General features: G+C 32.8%; 1 protein-coding gene across 2 annotated transcripts in view; it reads right to left on the bottom strand.

Annotated features, from left to right (window-relative positions):
• PLOD2 (procollagen-lysine,2-oxoglutarate 5-dioxygenase 2) overlaps positions 1-21,898 on the bottom strand; it is a 102,538-nt gene that overhangs the window by 28,323 nt on the left and 52,317 nt on the right. For both annotated transcript variants that reach the window (XM_051983326.1, XM_051983327.1), the window contains exons 5-10: positions 18,769-18,881; positions 16,784-16,847; positions 15,965-16,062; positions 6,094-6,195; positions 2,734-2,859; positions 550-671 (exon numbers count right to left, since the gene is read on the bottom strand). In XM_051983326.1, coding sequence (XP_051839286.1) covers positions 550-671; positions 2,734-2,859; positions 6,094-6,195; positions 15,965-16,062; positions 16,784-16,847; positions 18,769-18,881 — 625 coding nt within the window. The remainder of the gene's footprint in view (positions 1-549; positions 672-2,733; positions 2,860-6,093; positions 6,196-15,964; positions 16,063-16,783; positions 16,848-18,768; positions 18,882-21,898) is intronic.

The following is a 21,898-nucleotide window of genomic DNA, read 5'->3' as shown; positions in this document are numbered from 1 at the left end:
ACAAAAATATATGTTAAGTTTAAAATAAGGGTAAATATATGTAAAGCAGCTTTCCTTTGAATTATATGCACATTAACTTTGGGATACCTTGAGCACTTGTAGCTGCTCAAAAATGTGTTTTTGATTGGTTGTTGGCTTTAATGTACAGAGTTGAGGTTGTAGGATAAGTGAATATCAGTTAAAGGAAGTACTACTTCATGTTTATGTCTATGTAGAATTACATTTATTTTTAATGTTAGCAAATATATTTTTGCCTATTATATGCTGCAATTAAACTGCTGCCATATCAGTTTTCTATTGCTCATTCAAATCTACACATTTATTTTTAGAATCTTAAAGGAAATAAAAAATAATGGCTTGCTTAAATTGGTTAAATCTAATCTCCTTAAAAAAAAAAAAAACTTAAATGGACTTCACCCATAGCCTTCTAAAATATAATTTATAAACCAGGGATGAATATTACTGTTAATACTTCTGTTAAAAAGGTCATTTTAAAAGTTATTTGTTTACTTTTTTATATAAATAAATTGGAAAAATTGGAAAACATACATTCCCATATTTCTGGCTTCTGCTTGACTTAGATTTTCTTCTGGACCAACAATTTTTATATTCTTGATCACATCTTTAGCTTTTTCCCAAAATTCTTTGATGTGCTTTTCATGATAGACCTCCTGTAACATATTAATAAAATTCAGAATTAGATTTTATGTGTTTGTTTGATGATAGACCTCCTGCAACATATTAATAAAATTTAGAATCAGAGAAAGTAACGACAAAGAGGTGAAAGGCAATGAATGTGTTTTGAAATGCTATTTACACAACACCTCTTGCTCTGCAAAGGATTTTCATAACAAAATAAGATTCATTTAGTAAATGTTGCATTTTACTATTGTTTGCTTGAAGTATGTATTTAAGTATCATTTTTAAAAAGAAAGCATTTTTATGATGATCAATTCTGATGGACGTGGCCCTCTTCAACAATGAGATGAACCAAATCAATTTCAATAGAGCAGTAATGAATTGAACCAGCCACACCCAGCGAAAGAACTCTAGGAGATGACTATGAACCACTACATAGAATTCCCAATCCCTCTATTTTTGTCCACCTGCATTTTTGATTTCCTTCACAGGCTAATTGTACACTATTTCAAAGTCCAGTTCTTTTTATATAGCAAAATAATTGTATGGACATGTATACATATATTGTATCTAACTTATACTCTAAACATATTTAACATATATTGGTCAACCTGCCATCTTGAGAGAAGGGGTGGGGGAAAGGAGGGGAAAAGTTGGAACAAAAGGTCTGGCAATTGTCAATGCTGAAAAATTACCCAGGCATATAACTTGTAAATAAAAAGCTATAATAAAAACTATATTAAAAAAACAAAAACAAAAAAAATTTCATTGTTTTAGTAATGGGATGAATATGTGTAGTCTTTTTTTTTCTTAACCTCATTTGTGCAGGCACTATGTAAATGTTAGCTCTAATAATGATTGCAATTCATCCTATGCAAGTCTACATACTGATACAGCTATACAGTCTGTCAGGACCTTTGCAGTTTTGTAGATGCTGTCAGATCTTGTATTCTAAAGATATAGCCTATGGGAATACAGGGTAACAACCAAAATGAAGCATGAAAAATACACAAATGATACAAATAAAGAATTATGCAGAGTCCAAAAAAATTATTTTTGTATTATGAGCTTAGTAAGTAAAAAGAGGGAAATGCCATCAAAGTGCATTCTAGAACACATTCTAGAAACATACTACAAAATATCTAAGAAGTTGAAAATAAAAAATAAGCATAATATCATTATCCTCATCATACTGTGAGGCAATAATATTAGTTTTTTTTTCCTACTAGTAACCACCATTTAAAAATATATTTTATTATTAATACTTTGATGACAAACACAAAGATTATTTGTAATGTGATATATTAGCAACCGTGTTAGTGGCCAATTATTATCAATTTCATTGCAATGTGAGAGCTATTAAATGTATACTCCAAAAATTTTTTTAAACCAACGCAGTCATGTGAAAGTGGACATTTGTTTTGTAATAAGTATATCCCAAATATTTTTAAATATCATTTGTAATTCATTTCCTTTGAATTTCCTGAAGAGATGCAATCATATATGCTATATTTTTATCCAGCTTGCAAACAAAAGAAGATAAAATTTAAAAATATAATAAATGCCACATTAAGCCATGTTAATGGTTCCTTCCACCAAGAATCCTGTCCCTGTGAAGGACACTAAGAAACCTTTTAGAAACAGGATGTTTTCTTTCAGTTATGTCAACAGAAATGTTAACCTTAGTATCCCAAGACTCTTCTAAACTCATAAATTGGTGTATCACTTGTAAAAATGCACTAATTAATGAATCCTTTCCAAGGCTGTACCACAATCTGAATATAAGTTTCAAAAATTTATTAATCCTTGTATCCTGAAATTCTTTTTCAAGCTTTAGGAGTCTTCCTTAGTTTTGCTTCTCTAGGATTCTATTGATTTAATTCAAATCCATCCTATCCATGTCCGTCATAGACTTACAAATGTTTATGTTATTATTTAATCTTTGCCTTACCAAATGAAAAAAAAATCATTTTTCTCATGAATACCTTAATGATTTTAAAGCATAATTTCTTGCATCTAAGTCATTTCTGACTATTTATTCTTCTGAGAACTGCCCAACTTCTCTCCAGTAGAATTCACCATCCAAATACTTACACTGTTATGAATGAAGAATTTAAGAGCTTCTTTGGGGTAAGTCAGTGTCAACAACAGGTCTAGAAATCGAGGTAGGAAAGGAGTGGGCTGCTCAATGAAAACACCAACTGTTACTCTTGGATAGTCCTAGAAAAAAAAAAATTAAATGAATCTTTATTTAAGTAGACCCCAGTTTAGGCTAAATTAAAGTGTTCATTAGATAGGAAAATCCTGTTCTGCAGCCTACTAGAATAAATTAAAAAATGAAGATGACAACATGTCAAGAAATACACACACACACACATATACACACATAAATATCTTCACTATGGAATGATCTGCAAAGTGTAGGAATTAGTACATACTAATTCACTTTTGATTTTTGTTTTGATTAAGATTAATAGTAGATGTTCAAATTAAGTGTTGACTTTTCCTTTTATACCAATAAAAAAAATTCGGGGATGGTGATGGAAGGGGTAGAGTCAGAGGGAGAGGAAATCATATTATTTGTACAATAAATTACTTATTTCTTTAAAGTAAAACCTTTTTATTTTAACAACAGAAAATTAGATCATAGAATGTTAAAAATTAAAGGAGTCAGAGACCATTCAATTTTAGTCCCTTGTTAAAAAAAAAAAAAAGTAAATAAACCGAGGCTTTAGGAAGGTGAGTAGCTTATCCAAGATCACACAGATATAAAGTAGGAGCACTGAGATTGGAAACAAGCTTTTCAGATTTTATGCTGCTTCTCACTGCAAAAGAAACCACATTGATGAAATTACAAACTCTTCTCAAGTAAATGAAAACACCTAATATCATTGCATGTGCCTAACATATTTGGGTTATCAAAACAATCTATGTAATTAAATTGGCCACATTATTTAAAGGTGACTAGAATACTCCTCATGGCAAAAACTACATACATGCACACATACGCATATATACATATATACATATACTAGTGCTCACACACCTAGGTCCAGAAAGGAAAAGAGAAAGAGAGACAAACACAAAAAGAGAGAAAGAGAGATGAATTCTTACTCTTAAGAGCTTTAAATCTGAAAAAAATTAAACAAATGACATAATCATTATCAAAAATAATCTTAAAAGCAAACTAGAAAGCTAGACAAATAAGGTTACCCTAAAAAGATATTTAAAATATTGACTTTAGTTGATAACAATAATAAAAATAAGATAAAAATAACAATAATAACCACAATAACAATTAGTATTTATATAGTATTTTAAGATTTGCCAAAAGCTTTACAAATTTTATCTTCCTTTTATACTCATGATAATCCTGGCAGGTAGGTGCTATTATTATCTCCATTTTACAGATGGAGAAAGAGAGGCAGTCAGAGATTAACTGATTTGCTCAAAATAGACTTCAGGTCTTCCTGACTCAAAACTAAGACTCTATACACTATCCCAACTAGTTATATTAACTTTGAAACTATGGTTTTAATGATTTAATAGTTTATAACTTTCCAATGTTGTTTTTAAACCACTCTGAGATTATAGGTTTGTTTTTTTTTTTTTTAAGAATTAAGAGCTTTTCATCTTGATAAAGTTAGAAAGCAAGCAAGTTATTGTTGTGTTTTTTTTTTTTAATTCATATTTGACACAGTTAAAATAAATGAGAATGAAACCAGTAGGAGCAGTAGCTCTTTTTTAATAAGGGTAGAACATTAAGTTCTGTACACAAAAAAAAATTATTCTAAAAGATCTCTTCATCATATCTCTATCCAAAATTATTCTGGCATTGTTTCTGAGTAAGAAATCATTTGCTGTTTTAAAAAATGGCTAAAATATGTTATTTTCAAATGAAACATAGCCCTATTCAGTAGCTCTTAATTATACATAAAACTTATTTTTATCTCTCTTTAGACATTGGTAAGAATATAAATCATTTACTCTTGGAATATTGACTTTATTAGACTAAATGTTGTTCTCTTGAATTATCCCTTACTGATGAGACCAGCAGTTTGTAGAACTGCATTCCTGTAAATTTCCATGACTTTAAACTATTTCCACCATATACTCCTCATGGCAGCTGGTACTCCTCCAGGTCATCAAAGAGATTTGCTTGAAGCAAAATGTTACTATACTAAGCATTAATAGTTCTTCTCTCCCCTGAATCACAAAAGTATTAGGTCTAAGGAAAAACCCGTATGATTAAACAATATGGATTTCTAGAAGGTTGCCTATTCCATTTGAAATATCAACTGCAAAAAAATAAATGTAACTAAATATTCATAGGGAAAATCTTTCTAAAAATCTACAATTAACATTTGATTTTAAAAAGTCTTAATTTATTATTACACTTTTTCCCCTTTTTTCCCTTAAATGATTATGATTAACTTGACAGCTAATTAACATTATTAACTCAAAGGAAATAGCCAAGCTCCTGCTGTATTTTAGGTATTTCAGCCAAACTTATGCTGTGGCTCAGATGGAAAGAAGAGCTAGACCTATAAGAAGCTGACAATTTTAAGTTTAGAAAGCCTATGTGAAAAATTAATTATTTCTTCTATTTAATAACTAATTATTTTATCAAGACAAAAGTTTTTTCTCTTTTTCTACTCCCTCATCTACTTCCTCTTAAAGATTTACTAAGGCAAGATCTAATAAGACAGTAAAATAAATTCTAATATTAGGCTAATGAATGCATTCCTGTCTATTATATTTACTCAGGTCTGAAAAATGTCGATTCTCCCTTCTGACGAATAGGTTATAGGAAAATTGCCAAGTCTCCTTAAATCAAGATTTGGATGATCCAAGTCACCTCCCCAGAGATCTTCATTACAATACAATCCAGCTTCCAGTATAATACTCATTCTCTTGTTGGCTGGAGTTGATTTTCACCCTCAGTTGAGTTTTGACCTTTTTTCAAAGGTTTAAGTTGGTCTCTTTAGCTACAGCCTGTTTTTGTTGATTGCTTTCTAGATATAGTCTGATTTTAATTTGCCTAGAAATTTGATCTCAGAATTTTTTAAATTGTCACACTCTATTGAAAAGATTACATTTGATGTTTTCCTATCCACCTTACTAGAGAGGTAGACCAGCATAGAGAATAGAGAGCTGATCTTGGAGTTCAGGAAGACTTGGGTCCAAATATACAAATCATGTAACCTCTTAGGACCACAGGCAATTCTCTAAAGTTACAAGTTAGGTAATGATGGAGGGAGTTCCTCCACCTGAAGTTCCCAAAAGTGATGAATTCACAGGTTTGTAGGAACAACACCAGAAGGGAAAAACAAACAAACAAACACATAAATAAATAAGAATAAAAATAATTCAACTTTTTATTTTCCTCCAATATATCAGTAAGTAATCACAATTTATAGTCTGGAAGTGCAGTGACTGTACCATTATACTTACTTCTAAAGTTGATAGGTCAATTACATCCAAATCACAAAGAGTACATCCATTTTCCTGTGTCCAAGCATTAGGGATATAATTTCCAAAATAGTTTAGTTGAATCTAGTAAACAAAAGGAAAAATCTCTTTAATAATATAAAGTTTCATTCAACTATTTTCTTTCAACCCAACACTCATTTTCAAAGTCAGTTTTATAATTTTAAGGGTTCGTTTTAAAAAAAAGTCAACTGTTATTCATGTCATCTAGAGTTCTAAACTTTGATTTCAACACAAAATAAGATAAACATAGCTAGATGAGCCAAAAAAATCATCATGAATAGGAGTGTGTTCCTTCTTCATTTAAGGAACAATAAAATAAGTTACTGGAACAAAGTAGTAAGATAAAAGAGAGAAACATAAGAGTTAGAAAGAGATGACACACAATATTCCTAATTCAGTTAATGAATCCCAAAAGTCCAGTAAATGACTACTTAGGACAGACCGGTTTTTACTATCAGGCTTCGAAGCAAATACAATCTCAAATAGTACCATATGACTAATCAGCTGTGTGCCATAACTTTAAAGGTAGATGAACAGTTTTAAATGTATGCCTGAGATACCAATTTCATGACAGGAACTTGGGTTATTATCCTCTTGGGGATTTTTCCAAGTCATTACATTGTTAGCTTATGGTAAATTGGTACCACCTGTCCAAGCACACCCTATTTTCGCCAGGTTGTTGGAGAGCAACTCAGCTAGTGAGCTTACAAGGATTAAAAGATGATACTTACAATCCCTAATTCTTCTTAGGTCTCAGTTCAAGCATTATGTATCTGAAGCCCTTCTTGCTACCTCCCAAATTTTAGAACTTCCTCCCTGATATTATCTTACATGTACTGTGTATTCATTTTGTACATAAATATGTATGTTCATGTTGTTTCCACAGATAGAATATAAAATTCCTTCCCTGCTAAAGTGCATCAAGTCAGCACTTAATAAATGAGTGTTATGATTTAAATTCAGATTTTCTGCCTTTAAAATCATACCTCCTTCCACTATATCATATAGCTTTTCAAGCTGTATTTTATCATAGGATATCAAGGCTGCTTTTATCATAGGATCATAGATTTAGAACTGAAAAAAAAAATCTTGAGGTCTAGTACAACACCATGATCCCATTTTACAAGTAAAAAAATTGAGGCACAGAGGAAATAAATTACTTTTCCAAGGTTACACATGTGCTGTCAGAATGTAGATATGAAAGGACTTTTACAGGCTAGACCACTGAGCTGAATCTAAGAAGAAAGCCTGAGGAAAAATATCAACTATTGTACTTTGGTACCAAAAAAAAAAAATCACTTCTCAGGTATTAGATGGAGAAACAGCAGTTATTTTGAAAAGAATTTGGATATTTTAGTGGATTGCAAGTTCAGTGAGTCAGCAGTGTGTTATGTCAGCCAGAAAAAGCTAATGCATTCTTGGGCCACAGTAGAAGGAGGATCAATTCCAGGAACAGGGAGATGTTTAGTCTGTACTGTACCCAGTACAATGCCCTTGTCAGACCTCACTGGCAGTAATACATTCAGTTCTGGGAATCTTGGCTTAAAAATGGAGGCATTGATAGACAAGGAGTATCCAAGAAAGGACCATCAGGATGGCAAGGAAACTTGACTTCTTTCCATATCAGGATCTACTGAAGAAACTAGGGCTGTTTAGCCAATTGAAACTTGATGACATGGAAACCAAAAGAATAACTATTTAATATAAATAGTAAGGTAGAATGGTTCATGAAGACTGCCTCAGTTTCTTTAGAAATCCATAAATGGGAATAATAATAAACACAAAACCTGTCTCTTAAGGTCAATACAAGACTCAAAAGAAGATAATGTAAAGATAATACTTTGTAAATTTTATATAAATATTATATAAATATTGATTATTTCTCTTATATGTACATATGCGTGTGTGTATAACACACAAAACACATTCTTTATAGCTGTATATCCATATATAGGCATATTCATATATATGAACATCCAGCTACTAAATAGAAATTATTCTTTGGAAAGAAACACTACAGTGATGAATAATGCATTCCTCATTTCTGCAAGAACAAGGGGAATTCAAGAATTAGGTTCCTCTGACAGATAAGAAATAAAAAACAGTCATGAAATTCATTAGCCAAATGTCAAACTTAAAAAAAAAAATATCCAACTACAGAACCACTATGATGTCCTTTAAGTGAACCACTACAATAAAAAATTACATCATTTTCACTGCCAGATATCAAAGTGAACCTGAAATCATCACCCATTTATTAAAATCACAGGAAAATCTTATTCTACAATGAAAAGTTTTTTTTTTTTAAATTGTGGTTTATGAGTGCTCTTGCTAAATTCTATTTAGTGAGGATGGAAACTTGGCCCCTGGTAAACTCACAATATCATCCTTCATTAATCTTTTTTTTTTGGTGGTAAAACAACTTTCACAAGAAGTAAGTAAAGTTAAATTAAAAAGGACCCTAACTAAACTTCTAAATATAAACTTTGAGGATGATTCTAATACCTTAAATTCATCATGGGCCAATCCTTAATTCACATATTAAATTATTAGTAGCATCCAACCTCCTGGGATAATTTGTCCTTTCAAAAATTATTAAGGTAAGAAGGACTCACTTTATTTTTAAAGGACACTTCATCTTTTTATAATCTGCTTTTCGCCTTAATTCAATCATCAATTTTTTTTTAATAATAAAAATGACATACAGCCTAAAACACTCCCTTTCCTGGATCTTTGATACAATTCAAACAGTAGGATTTCCCCGCCTGCTACAGCATCTGTTTTCTCCATAAAACTTTCAGACAGTTATGCTGGCAACTATTAAAATGAGTAAAAAGTGATTATGCCATTTAACAGTGTATCTGGGCAATCCCATTCTACTCAGCAGTGATGTTTTCACCGATCTTTCACAATCCCAATGAACTTGCTAAATATGAGGTCATTTTCAATGGCAATCAAACTTGAGCCATGCTATTCCACTTGTTAAAGTCCCTTGGAAAACAAGTATGGACTCCTCAATCAAATTTCCAAGGTCACCATGACCTTAATACTTTGCCTTATTTGATGATATATGTAGGAAATTAAAGTGCTTTTCTGTTTTAATGCAAATGAAATTAATTTTTAAAAAAATATTTCCTGAAAATGTACATCTCTCCCCTCTTTACATAAATGGGAGAATATGGGTAAAAGACACTAAAGAGTATATTGATTGAGGTATTGGTTTGTTTTGTGAAATCCCCCACTCCGTTTTATTTTTTTAATTATTCATTAAAAGAATAATTCTCTTGGTATTGGAATGAACACAATGTGAAGGAATAAATAAAATATTTTAATTTTAATTAAATTTTAATTAAAAATTAAATATTATTAAATTAATTAATTTTATTATTATTATTAAAATAAGCAAATAAAATTATTGTTAAATTAAATGAAATAATTAAAATGATTTATTACATTAAATTATTAAATTAAATTAAAATTACATTTTAAAATAAATTATTTTATAATACTTATATGACACTTTATTTGAACATTTAGATTATATTCACTACACCTTCCTGTAGTTCAATTTCTGTGCAGCTCTGATGAGAATAAAAACTATTCCTAAATATCTCAAAAAGATGCTAACATATACATACTCTAATTTTGTCAAAAGAAAAGGAATAGTAAAATCTGGGGCATTAGAATTAGTAATAACTCATCTTATTAAGAAAGACAAATGTTTTAATGATTAAAAAAAAAAACACATAAGAACCTAAATCAGCTTTTAATGACAGGCATATTCCAAGGAGTTATCATAAACAGAAAATAGCTTATCTTTTGTGGTCAATAACTTCTAGCTCAAGGATCCATGATTTCATTTATAAGGTTCTCCCTTCATATTAGAGGTCACAATCCCATATCTACCTCATCGATTTGCATAAATTCTTGAAAATGGAAAAAAAAAATATTTCTCTCTAAGTCAATCTTCTGGTGATGAATCTTTCCAAATTTTAACTGTTCTGAAAGCTTTTCTAGTTTAAGGAAGGTCTGCCAAAGATTTGGGGTCCATAGGGAGAACCGCTTAGAATGCAGAGCCACTCCCTCACATAATAAACCACTGGAGCAAGACTTTGATGGAAGCAGAGAACTTTCACTTTTAATACAATAGCATGTATACCCAGAGTAACTTGGTGTACCATAGAAGAAAAAAACAATTTGCATGTTGGCATTCCCTTTCAAAACAACATAAGTATTCTTTTGTTCTGCAAAAATGGAGTATTGAAATTAATAGGGATCTTTTTTTTCTTTTCATGGGAAAGAGCATTTCTATCTACATCCACAAAGAAAACAGCTAATTTTTTCCTTCATTAACGTGGAATAAAAGAACATGGAGAGTCCTTCTAGGAATTCTCTCATTCTCAAAGAAAAGTAGTAGTCAAAATCAATAGTTAACCCAAGAGAAGACATGAGAAAAGGTATCTCCCTCCTTGAATTGCAGAAGTGGGGATCTATCACTTATGCAACTGAAATGGTCAATGTAATATCCATGTTGAACTGTTTTGTCCCTAATTTTTAAAAATACTTATAACAAGCAATGGCTTTTTGAATACAAGGGAGAAGGAATATATTCAGAAGAAATGTGATGCAAAAAACAACCAAAGTAAATTTTTTTTTTAATTTTAAATAGATAAGAGAATGAGTCAGTTACAGTTGGAAAAAAATACTAAGCTAATGTTAATTTTGGCCCAATTTCCCATAAACACTACCAGACTCACTTACAAATATTTTCTAGTGAATTTAAAAATTCCTAACACATGCTGAGTAACCCCCTTTCTTTATTCCCTCTCCACAATGGAAAAAGAACAGGCTTAGTAGTCAGGGGACATGAGCTAAAATCCTGGAATTATCTATGCAGGGAAAGTTGCTTAAAATTTTTGAGTATCAATTTCCTCATCTGTAATATTGAGATAATTACTCTTGTACAATCTTGTAATGTTGGTATGACTATATAGTATTTAGAAAACTTGCAGTAGTTGGAAATTTGAGCTATTGTTTTAATTATCTCAAGTAAGGATCAAAAAGATTGACTCTCTAGGAATTGAAATGAGATCTCCATGACAACTCATTTTGAAGGACTTGGGTCAGATGTGAGTAACCCAATGACACATTAAAATCCTGGCTACTTCGAGCATTAGAAATAGCCATTATTGCTGCTGCTGCTACTACTATTACTACTACTACTGTTACTACTACTACTACTATTTACAAATAGTCTTTAAAACCATTTTGGCTTTGTTAAATTGCTAAATTATTGTGATTGAGTTGGGAGATTGGGAAAATCCTAAAGGGAGATTAAAAAAAATACGAATTGGAGAAGAGCATAGGAATACAGATCATTCTTAATATAATGGTACCACTAGAAGATCATATTAGGATATGGAAACATGAAATAAAAATAAACCAGACCTCAGAGTTCATTGATACATGTAACTCCTACATGTGGAAATTCCTTCATCTATGCAACTTCTCTGCCACTCGTAGTCTTAGATAGTCACCTAGAGTAATGCAAAGTTGTGACCCAGTATCACATAGGAAATACATGGAAGAAGTAACCCAGGTCTTTCTGATTCTAAGACTGGTTCTCTATCCCAACAACACTGTCTTTCATAGAAACACTCCCACAGAAGGAGTAGAAAGATCAAAGGACAAAAAGAAGGGAAACACCAAAACTTGGTGTAAATTACCATTTTGTCTAGAGCCCACTTGTTCCAGTCAAAACTTTATAAACTTATAAACTTCCTTCCCCACCTATGTAAATTCAATCAGTCTTTCCTTCCTTTGCATTTCATTTACTAAGGCTGAACTCAGTGGAACAAAGGAATTACTCCACTTCATGGAGATTCGATCACTCTTGCCCAACTTGGAGGCGGAAAAAGGAAGAGATGATTAGAATTACAACTTCAGGTAAAGAATGATGATTAACAGGAAGGGTAAAAGAATTGATAGAGTAGATACTAGCTCAAATTTAGAGACAAATGAGTTCTGATTTCTGGTTAGAAGCCTGCTTTGACATTTCTTGGCACACATGACAAACTAACAGTTTCCAGAATTGGAAAAATGCAGTGGCACTATGCAGAACATATGAGCAGCCCCAGAGCTGGACTTGATTTTCCCTTGGCATCTAAATTTTGATTTAATTTCTGCTTCCTTGTGGTTTAATATTCCTTATTTCTTCCCTTTTTCTTTCCTTATTTCTTTTTAATCTAGAAGTCAGTGCCATTTTTCAGCAGTTGTTAATAGCATCTATGAGCATGAGGGAAAGAAAACTTTTAAGAACTAGATCCAGGTATCAATCGCAAACTAGCCTCCTCCAAATACCAAAGGCACTTTGGAAATGCACATTAATCATCAAATCAACAGCTAACTGAGATTTTTTCTTGTAATATTAACTTAAGAAACTTGCTTCAATGAATTCAAGAATCCTTTAATTTTGATTTGTTGATACAGTTCACTCAACATACTTCAAGTCAGCATACATTATTATTTCTAAGCATTCTAACTCTATATCTGGTCTGTGTGTCTTCTCAACTCTACCTCTCAAAATACTCAATTCCTTCAAAGCACAGATCCTAGACAAAGTCTTTCCTGATCTAATTATTAGTACTCCCCTTTCCCCATTTTGAAATTACAACTCCCACTAGTTGGTCTCCCTGGCACAGGTCTCTACTCAAGTATCAAAGGGATGTTTCTTAAGTGAATATTTCCCTTTCTTAATAAACTCCAACAGTTCCCTATCACCTGCAGGATCAAATATAAAATTCTTTGTTTAGCATTCAAAGCCCTCCACAACTTGCCCACCCCCTTTTCCAGTCTTCTTATACCTTATCCTTTCTCTGATAGACACAGATACTTTATTCTAGTCATACTGGATTCTTTGCTGTTATTCAAACAGTAAATTCTAAATTCAAATACTGGACATTTTCATTGACAGTCTCCCACTTCTGGAATATTCGCCCATCTTATTTCTATCCCCCAGTTTCTCTGGTCTCTTTTAAGTACCAGCTAAAATATTACCTTGTATATGAAGCCTATCCCAATCCTTCTTAATTCTAGTACCTTCCCTCTGTTAATTATTTCCAATTAATGTTGTGTGTAGCATGTCTAGTTGTTGTTGCTTGTATGTTCCCCCCACTTCTTTCAATTTTGAGCTCCTTGAAAACAAGGGGAGTCTTGTAACTCTCTCTAGATAATAGGTCCTTATTAAATGTTTGCTTTTTAAATGACTGACCAACATTAATTTGGACAAATCCTTACTTACTTATCACTTGTACATGTTTTATCTCTTAAACAGAAAGTAGACTCTTTAGGATATGAATATTTTCATTTTTGTCTTTGTATTTTCCATCATCTCCTAAAGTGTTTTACTATCGATTGGTGCTTAATATTATTTGTGTAAATGTTTTTGTGCTGAATACTAGATGCTCTCTATATCCTCTCAAATGGAACCTCAATGATCCTAAACTTAGTAGGGATGAAGATTATTATGTGCTATAATATATCAACAAGCAGCAACATATAGGGAATTAAGCAATCAATCAATAGGATTTTATTGATTTTTGTGCCAAGTGCTGGATATGCAAAGATAAAACCAAAACTCAAGACCTTAATGATGGGGATAAAAGATAAAGTGTCCAAAAAATCTTAGTGTATTTTTTAAACATTTAAAAAATAAGACTATTGGAAAAATCTTTGGGAAAGACTTAAACATGGTAAAGATCTATAAAAATAAGTGAATATTATCTTTTTAACTAATTTTCTATTAAAAGGCATCATGGTACAGAGAATTTCTGACATCTTGGACAAGTTATTTATGATACCTGTTTCTTCACTTGTTACAGATTACAATTGTTACATGTTAAATGTTTACAGTAGCTTCATGTAAGTCTGATTCCAGCACCTCTCATGGCATGAGTAAGGGTGGCCCTGACCCAATCTTGGCAAGGGCTGTGTCAGTGAAGCACAGACTCTGGCAGGTTCCATCAGACTGGAAAGTCACCAACCATGGTTCTGGCAACAGATGGAGTCTGTTGAGACCGGACTAGCTAAGTATGAGAAGCTCACTGCCAATAGGTGATGAAATATTTTGGCCTTGGCAACCTGTGGAACTATGATGTAAGGATATAAAACTAATTTATGCCTACAGGACAGTGCAGATTCTCATGGTGCACAATTATAACCATAGAATGAGGTTGAATGGTAATAATCAATAAGCATTCATTAATTACCTAATATAGGTCAAGCCCTATGCTAGGTGCTAAATGTATAAAACCAAAAATAAAATAAAACAAAACAAAATAAAAAATTCCCATTGGTCCCTGCCAGCAAGAAAGTTTTATTGTAACTGGTGAGAGAAGTATGGGCATGTTTGTATGCACCCATGTAATGTGTCCACAAATATATGTAAATATAGGTTATATCTATGTAGGTATATGTGTGCATATGCACATGTGTATGCATTGTGCATATGCATATAGATTGTGAGTGTATACATACACATGTATCTATGTCTATACATGCATATCTACATATACATAAGCAATAAATATAATTCTTTGGGAAGGTAGAGAGACATTAATACCTGAAGCATTAGGGAAAGTTTCAGGAAGGTGACATCTGAGCTAAGCTTTGAAGGAAACTCAAGCTTCTCAAGAGGAGGAGGGGTGCAGGGGTGCAGGGGAAGAGAAAGAGTTTTTCAACATGGAAGACAGCTTGTGTCAAGAAAATGAGCCAGAAGATAGAAATACAGTCATGTACAAACAACAGAAAACAACCATTATGGCTGGATCATGTAAGTGTGAGCAGGGAAGTTACATGTAATATAAAGCTGGGAAAGAGAGCTGGAATCAGGGGGTAAAGAGATTAAACAATAGGAGCTTGGGAAATTGGAAATGGTTTCCAGCAGAGAGAATAGAACAGAATGATGTCTGTGTCTCAAAGTACTGAGGCAAAGCTCAGTCACTAACGGTACCATGAGCTAATTGCAGCTGCCTATGGGATTTCTACCTGTGTCTTTGTAATCTCTAAGATTATTGTGACTCTGGGTCTCTATGGAATGTAATAAAGTGACAGGCCATACAAGAACAGGTCCTGGAAGTAACTCTAATATTGGCAAACTTTTTATATATCATGCTATAGAAATGTAATTTTTCTTTTGGATAGAGGTAGGGAGAGAGAATGGTATATATTCCTCTAGATCTCTATTTGCTTTAGTCCAACTATTATTGTAGAAACACCCTCTACCAATGCAGACCAGTGCTTCATTTATAACTCTAGAGAATGCCCAAGGTACTAAAAGGTGAAATAATTTACTCGTGGATATATAGCTACAATACCTCAAAGGCACTTCTTGGATACACAGCCCTAATATCCACTATGCCATACTGCGTCTTTATTATACATTATTATACATATATTACAAATCAATCATTATCAAAATATAATTCTAAATAAAGGTTTTGGATAGGTTCACTGATTTAAAAAAAAAAAACTTTTGGGATATTTCTTAAAATAGGAATATTTAAAGCCAGAAGGATAATAACGTAGTCATTATTTGATAAAATATTAAATCAGAGTTTGACATCAAGGAGCTATAAGTAGAAACCCTACATAGATGTGAATTAAACAAGTATCACTGTGGTGAATACAAACAGGAGCCAAATGACTGTACCAGTAAAACAAGCCATTTGGCTCTAAAGCATCCATAAACACAAGCCTTGTTCAATGACATTGTAATCATCTCTAATCTACCAATAAATCATATTATATATACAAAAAAGTGACAAATACTCACTTTAGTTGGGCCATTTCCATTAATCACCACTGGTAATGTTTCATAAAAAGTATTTTTTGCTCTAGCTTTTCCATTTTCAAATTTCAAAAGAACTTCATCTGAGGGAGAGAAGAAAGATTTGAATGTAAGAGAAAACATATGTATTAACAATTACAAATGAGATTAGGCCTGGTTCTGTTCATTTATGCATTATCCTCTGTGATTAATTCTGCAAGTCACTATGGCGGGAATTCTCAAGCCTTTGGGTTCCATTTGGCCATCTGGTGAATCCATTCTCTTATAAATGCACAAGATAAAACACATAAGATTCAAAATGAAATTAATATACTAAAATAGTTTTCAAAATATTAAAAAAAAAAAACAAAGTTCAAAGATCCCAGGTTAACAATTCCTGCAGTATGGGATATAATAAAAACAAACAAACAAAAAAAGAAACAAACAAATACTCATTTATTAAATGACCCAAAGGAGCTAACAAAACTTCTTATTTAGCTTAATAAGAACTTTCTGACTTTTTTTTATTTTTGCTAATTCCTTTTCCCCTTGATTGTCTGATGAAGTTTATGGTCCCTATTTCAGAATAACATTTATAAATGATGCATAAAACAAACTTCATAGGATTATAAAAGAGACCAATTCTAATGAAATATAATTATCAAAATATCTTCACAATCAAGTTTATAAACCCCAGGTCAAGATCCTCTTTGTTTAATGAACTCCAAACTCCAGTTACTTTTCAAAAAATAATGAAGAAATAGACAAAGTAATGGAAATCACTAGTGTGTTTATATTCATTCAATAACTAATTCATAAACATACCAATAGCTCCATTGAGGGCCTGAAAAATCCGGCACTTATGATCCAATGTAATATTAAGAGCTTCCTAAAAATGGAAATAAAAAACATATTTAAGAGATGATAATATTATCGATGCTATCACATTAGCTTTATAAAATACACTTAAAAATACATTTTTAAAGGAGCAAATCAGATGGATTCAGCTTAACAAGATCGATAAAATACTTGGAAAAACTTGAATAAAAAAATCTAGTTGTTAATTTAAAGCCACTCATTCAAGTTAATAAGCAGTAGAGTTCTCTTGATCTGTACCCATTCTATTAGTTTCTCAGCAAAACTCTGTTTCTATAACAATTTTCTGTTGTGGGAAAGAGGAATCTGGAAGCTTTCAATTCAGTAGTAGAGGGAACTTTTAGCATGGAAACCATCTCCCAATACAGAGCACCAAATTTAACTCTAATCTACATTCTTCATGTTATCTAGGATCTAACTTCTTAACTTTTGGTTTGTTATCTTATATGGGATCTAATAACTAAATGTAGGAGATATGAAATTATGATTTATTGTTAGTAAATATTTGATTTGTATACCTATTTTATATACCTATATACCTCAGGCCACATAAAAATTTCTCAGGTGAAAAGGAGTCATGAATATAAAAAGTTTAAGAAGCCCTGATCTGGGACACTATGAGGTTAAGTGACTAATCTATGGTCATATACTTAGTCTGAGAGAGACACAATAATAGAAATAATTTGGACACATAAGCTTAAATAAAATATGTAAAAACACTTGGCAAAAGCTCAAAACACTACATAAATGCTAGCTATTCTCATGATCAAAGAAATTATTTGAACCCTGTCTAGTCTTTTATTCACTCTATCATTCTGTCTCTTGCGCTACACAAATACATAGGTAGGTATCTGTGTTTTAGCTAATTATCTATATTCTGATTCAAAATTCAACAGTGAGACACTAATCACAAATTGTAGTGAGGTAGATAAAGCAAGTATTATTTTTCTCTTTTTTTCTCCTTTTCAAGAGGTGAGGAATTGAGAGTAAAAAAAAAAAAAGTAAGAAAACCTGTTCAAATATAGGATAGGACAGATAAAACTAGTCATCAGTTCACATCAAAAAAGATATGGGCTACATTAATTAAGGAGTAGCATCTAGAATGAGATCTTTCTGATCCCACTAGAGTCTGCCCTAGGTTAATCAAACACTTCTGGGTACCATGATTTCAGAAAAGCACCAACAAAATATGTCATGTTTAGAGAGGGGGATTGAGGACAGTGAGGGCAGTGGAAACTGGTGTACAAAGTGATGGAAATGAAAGGATTTCGTGGCCTTCTACAGACATCATGACAATCTTGAACCATGTTACGGGATATAATGTGAAAAAACAATTAGACATTTTAACTTGGCCCAGAGACTAAAACTAGGAGCTAAATGGAAAGTAAAGAGACATATATTTTGACTTTACATGAGGAAAAATTGCCCTAAGAGTCAGAACTGTCCAGAAGTGGATGAGTACCATTTGGCTGCCTTTGAAAGTGACATGATGGAGAACCATTTGTGGAGGATGTTACAAAGAGCATTTCTTCTTGAATATGACTAAATTTGACATCTCTCTGATATCCCTGCCAACTTTGGGCATCTACAACATTCAAAGCTATTGAAGAGGATCACACAGCTAATAAATGATAGACCTGGGACCTAGACCTTTCCCCACTAGATCATTTTGCCTTTCAGAGAAAACAGGTCCATCATTTATAAATCACTTGCCTTCTCACTAATCCATAACTCATTTTTTTATTAAATGCATTTTCAGCAACAAAACATATTTGAATTATTTCCCAAGTACGCTTAGTCACTATGATATCAATCAACTTCCATTACTTAAAAAGGGGATATCTTTCCAGCTACCAAAGAAAATGTCTCAGGGTTGGGAGGAGAAGAAAATTGCAGTATTTGTAACTGACAGAAAAGTATGGGCCATTACTTACCCTTTTCAATGGGTCAATATAAATTTTAGTATAAAACAGTTGGTCATCGTCATTATCTTGAAGATTCCATTGCTGAACGATGCGGTTTATATAGGGTGCGTATCCAACAAATCCTGCAATGGGAGAGAGAAGGTCCTAGAAAAAATCTTAAGTTGTTGTCTCTAAAAACAAATGTCCTTGGGTCCAAACAGTCTCAACTGGCAAACACTTCCTAATGCTACCATATATATGACGGGCCCCAGTCATGCTTTCATCTCAAACAGCCAGCTTCTCACTTTCCAGCCTATCAAATAGGCACTGACCCCTCTACCTTGAATACATACTTTCAAATATAAAAATATAACAAAATCAATGCAGCCACTGCTACAAGAAAGGTTGTGTCAGTCTCATTCATTATGGATCCAGTAACAACCTCCATGATTTTTAAAACTAAGACACCATCGTGGACTAATCCCCATTAGAATGAAAAAAAAATACCTTGAACATAATAAGTGCTAAATAAAATACTTTTAATTTATAGTATGATAGGACAACTATCTACCAGGGACCACCCTTTTCCTATAAGAGGAGTCAGGCTAATTTTCCCTCCTCAAAAGCCACAAAGCTAGCCTTGACATTTGATTGCCTAGGTCACCCTAGCTGCTTCTGGGTTATTCTGATGGGACTCCCTGGTGACCTAAGAGCAGAAATTATATATTACAATTAAATAGAGTCAGGGCTCTTCAAACTTGACAAATATCCCCAAACCCTATAAGTCATACTCTGCCTTGCTGACTAATCTCACTTGCCAAGGGAGAATGGGATAGCCCAGTTTTTTTTTTTTTTTGATTCTGTGCTACAGTATCTTTATTGATATCTTTTTTATGTTTCTACGCTATAGCTAAATAAACCTCATTTAGTTAACTGTTAAAGGATCTACCTATGCCAACCTCAAACCTGAACAGGTACTAGACTAAGTTAGACCTATCTATTACATATGGTAAGACAACTGATTCCGAAATATACTATTAACATTCATGGCATAAGGATGATCCATAGCACTGGGCAAACAGGATAAGCCTCAAAGTCCATTTTAAATTATTTCTTTTCTATTTTTTACATCAGTTATTGGAAGGAAAGTTATATCTCTATTTTTGTTGTTGTTTTTTTGGTGGGATGAAGGGAGAGAGAAATGAATGTACCATTTCTCAATTTGTATCTTCATTTGCTGAGGGAACTACTTCAAAGAAAATTCTCTTTGCCATTTATATAATCCTAGTTTCCTAGAACCCTTAAAAGTTAAGTAACTTTTACAGGATGATACAGCCAGTATGTGTCATGAGTCCAGACCTGAATCTATGCTATTCTGAATCTAAAATCAGTTTTTCATCTTTCTATATAATAATCTCTCTCTCTCTCTCACTTGCTCTCTTTCTCTGTGTCTCTCTGTCTCTCTCTCTCTTCCCCATTATAGAATCTTAGATTTGACCTGAAAGTGACCTCAGAAGTCATGTAATATATATCTCCCTCAACTCATTTTACAGAATAGAAAAAAAATGAGATTAAGTGATTTGTTCATGTCACAAAGATAGGATTTAAATTAAAATCCTCTAATTCAAGAGCCAGTATTCTTTCCAATATACCATGCTCCTGGACAAGCATAGTCTCAAAATTAATACAGGAACCAAAATCTGATAGAATCAGACTAAGACCAATTGAGCTTGGATATTTTTTCTAAAAAGCTTTATTTTGTTTTGGAAAAAAGTCTCTCTTCACTTCCCTTTCTGCAAAGTATTCAATGTCTCTGAAAGGAAGAAACACTAGCAGATTGATGCCAAAGATGTTCACATCAGTAAAAGGAATGTTGGATCAGTCACTGGCTTTGAGCATCCTGCCGGAGGTTTATGTTTGAGACATTGGTGGTTTTTTCCCTATACTTGATCTCACTATTCCCATGGCTGCTAACTCCCACTTGGCTCCATTTACTGCATCCAGATTCAAGAAGGGAAGAATGAAAGTTGGCCTGTTCTCCTTGTCTTTAATGGCAAAAGCACAGAACCTGCCAGTAATATTTGTCTATAAAAGAAACCAATGCTAGTATCATCTTCCCCCAGTTCAAATCCCCTTCTGGGGCTATGAAACAAAGCCCAAAACAGTTATAAACAGAGACTATTTTTGCTTCTGTGAAGTAGGATCCCTTATTTTTTCTCAATAGGAAAATGTCTCCACTGAAATTCAGGAAAGCAAAGGGAAGAATTCTAAGACAAGATCCTTTCCTTTGAGAAAACAGAGCTAAGAGGAAAGGGAAGAAAAGAAGAGCCAAGGTGTGCCTCCTTAAGCATGATCTTATAAACTTGACACAGCTCATGGAACAACAGCTACTTTATGTTCCTCTGACCAGTCACTGCAATAACAGGACAGAAAGTCTTTTTCCAAATTGTTTCCAGCATTTATGGGCGAGGCCAACATTCCTTTGGCTTTGGGGCCATGGAGCATATTACCAAGCTGATGCCTTCAGAAAATGCCTCTAACATCCTTTTCCTGATAACCTTTTTCTGTGCTTATTTTGCTATTTCCAAAAATCTATTTCCACTGACCTGAATTATAGCCGAAAGGGACCTAGCACCCATTTGTCCGATACAAAAGAACCCCCCACTATCACATACCCAGTGTGTAGACATCCAGCCTCTGATTGAAGACTTCCAAGGAGGGTGAACTCCACCAGTTCTTGAGGCAGTCCGCTCAATATTAATGGAACATTTGTGCCCATTTCTATAAGAATGGGAAAACTCCCTAAAATTCCTGCCAACTAATTGTCTACATCCCTAAGCTGCCAAGAAAAGTATCATTAAAACCATAGTGACATCACTACGTAATCCATCTATGTAAAAGACCATCTACTGAAATGTTACCATAGTCTTCGATTTATATTTACAACATTCCTTCACTTCTATTTAATTGTATTTACTTGTATCAAAATTTATTTGATACAATATCAATTGTATCAAATTGATGCAATTGGATACAATTTAATTATATCTATTTAATTGTATCAAATTTTCTCCAATTACACAATTGTAACAAATTGTTTTATGCAAATCTGAACACATACGAACACATCCGGCTTAATTTACCCTTACCTTATTGCTTA

Source organism: Antechinus flavipes, chromosome 3 (genome assembly GCF_016432865.1).
Source record: "Antechinus flavipes isolate AdamAnt ecotype Samford, QLD, Australia chromosome 3, AdamAnt_v2, whole genome shotgun sequence".
Taxonomy (NCBI): domain Eukaryota; kingdom Metazoa; phylum Chordata; class Mammalia; order Dasyuromorphia; family Dasyuridae; genus Antechinus; species Antechinus flavipes.
Note: the sequence above shows the minus strand (reverse complement) of the source record. Positions and strands in the feature narration are given on the sequence as shown.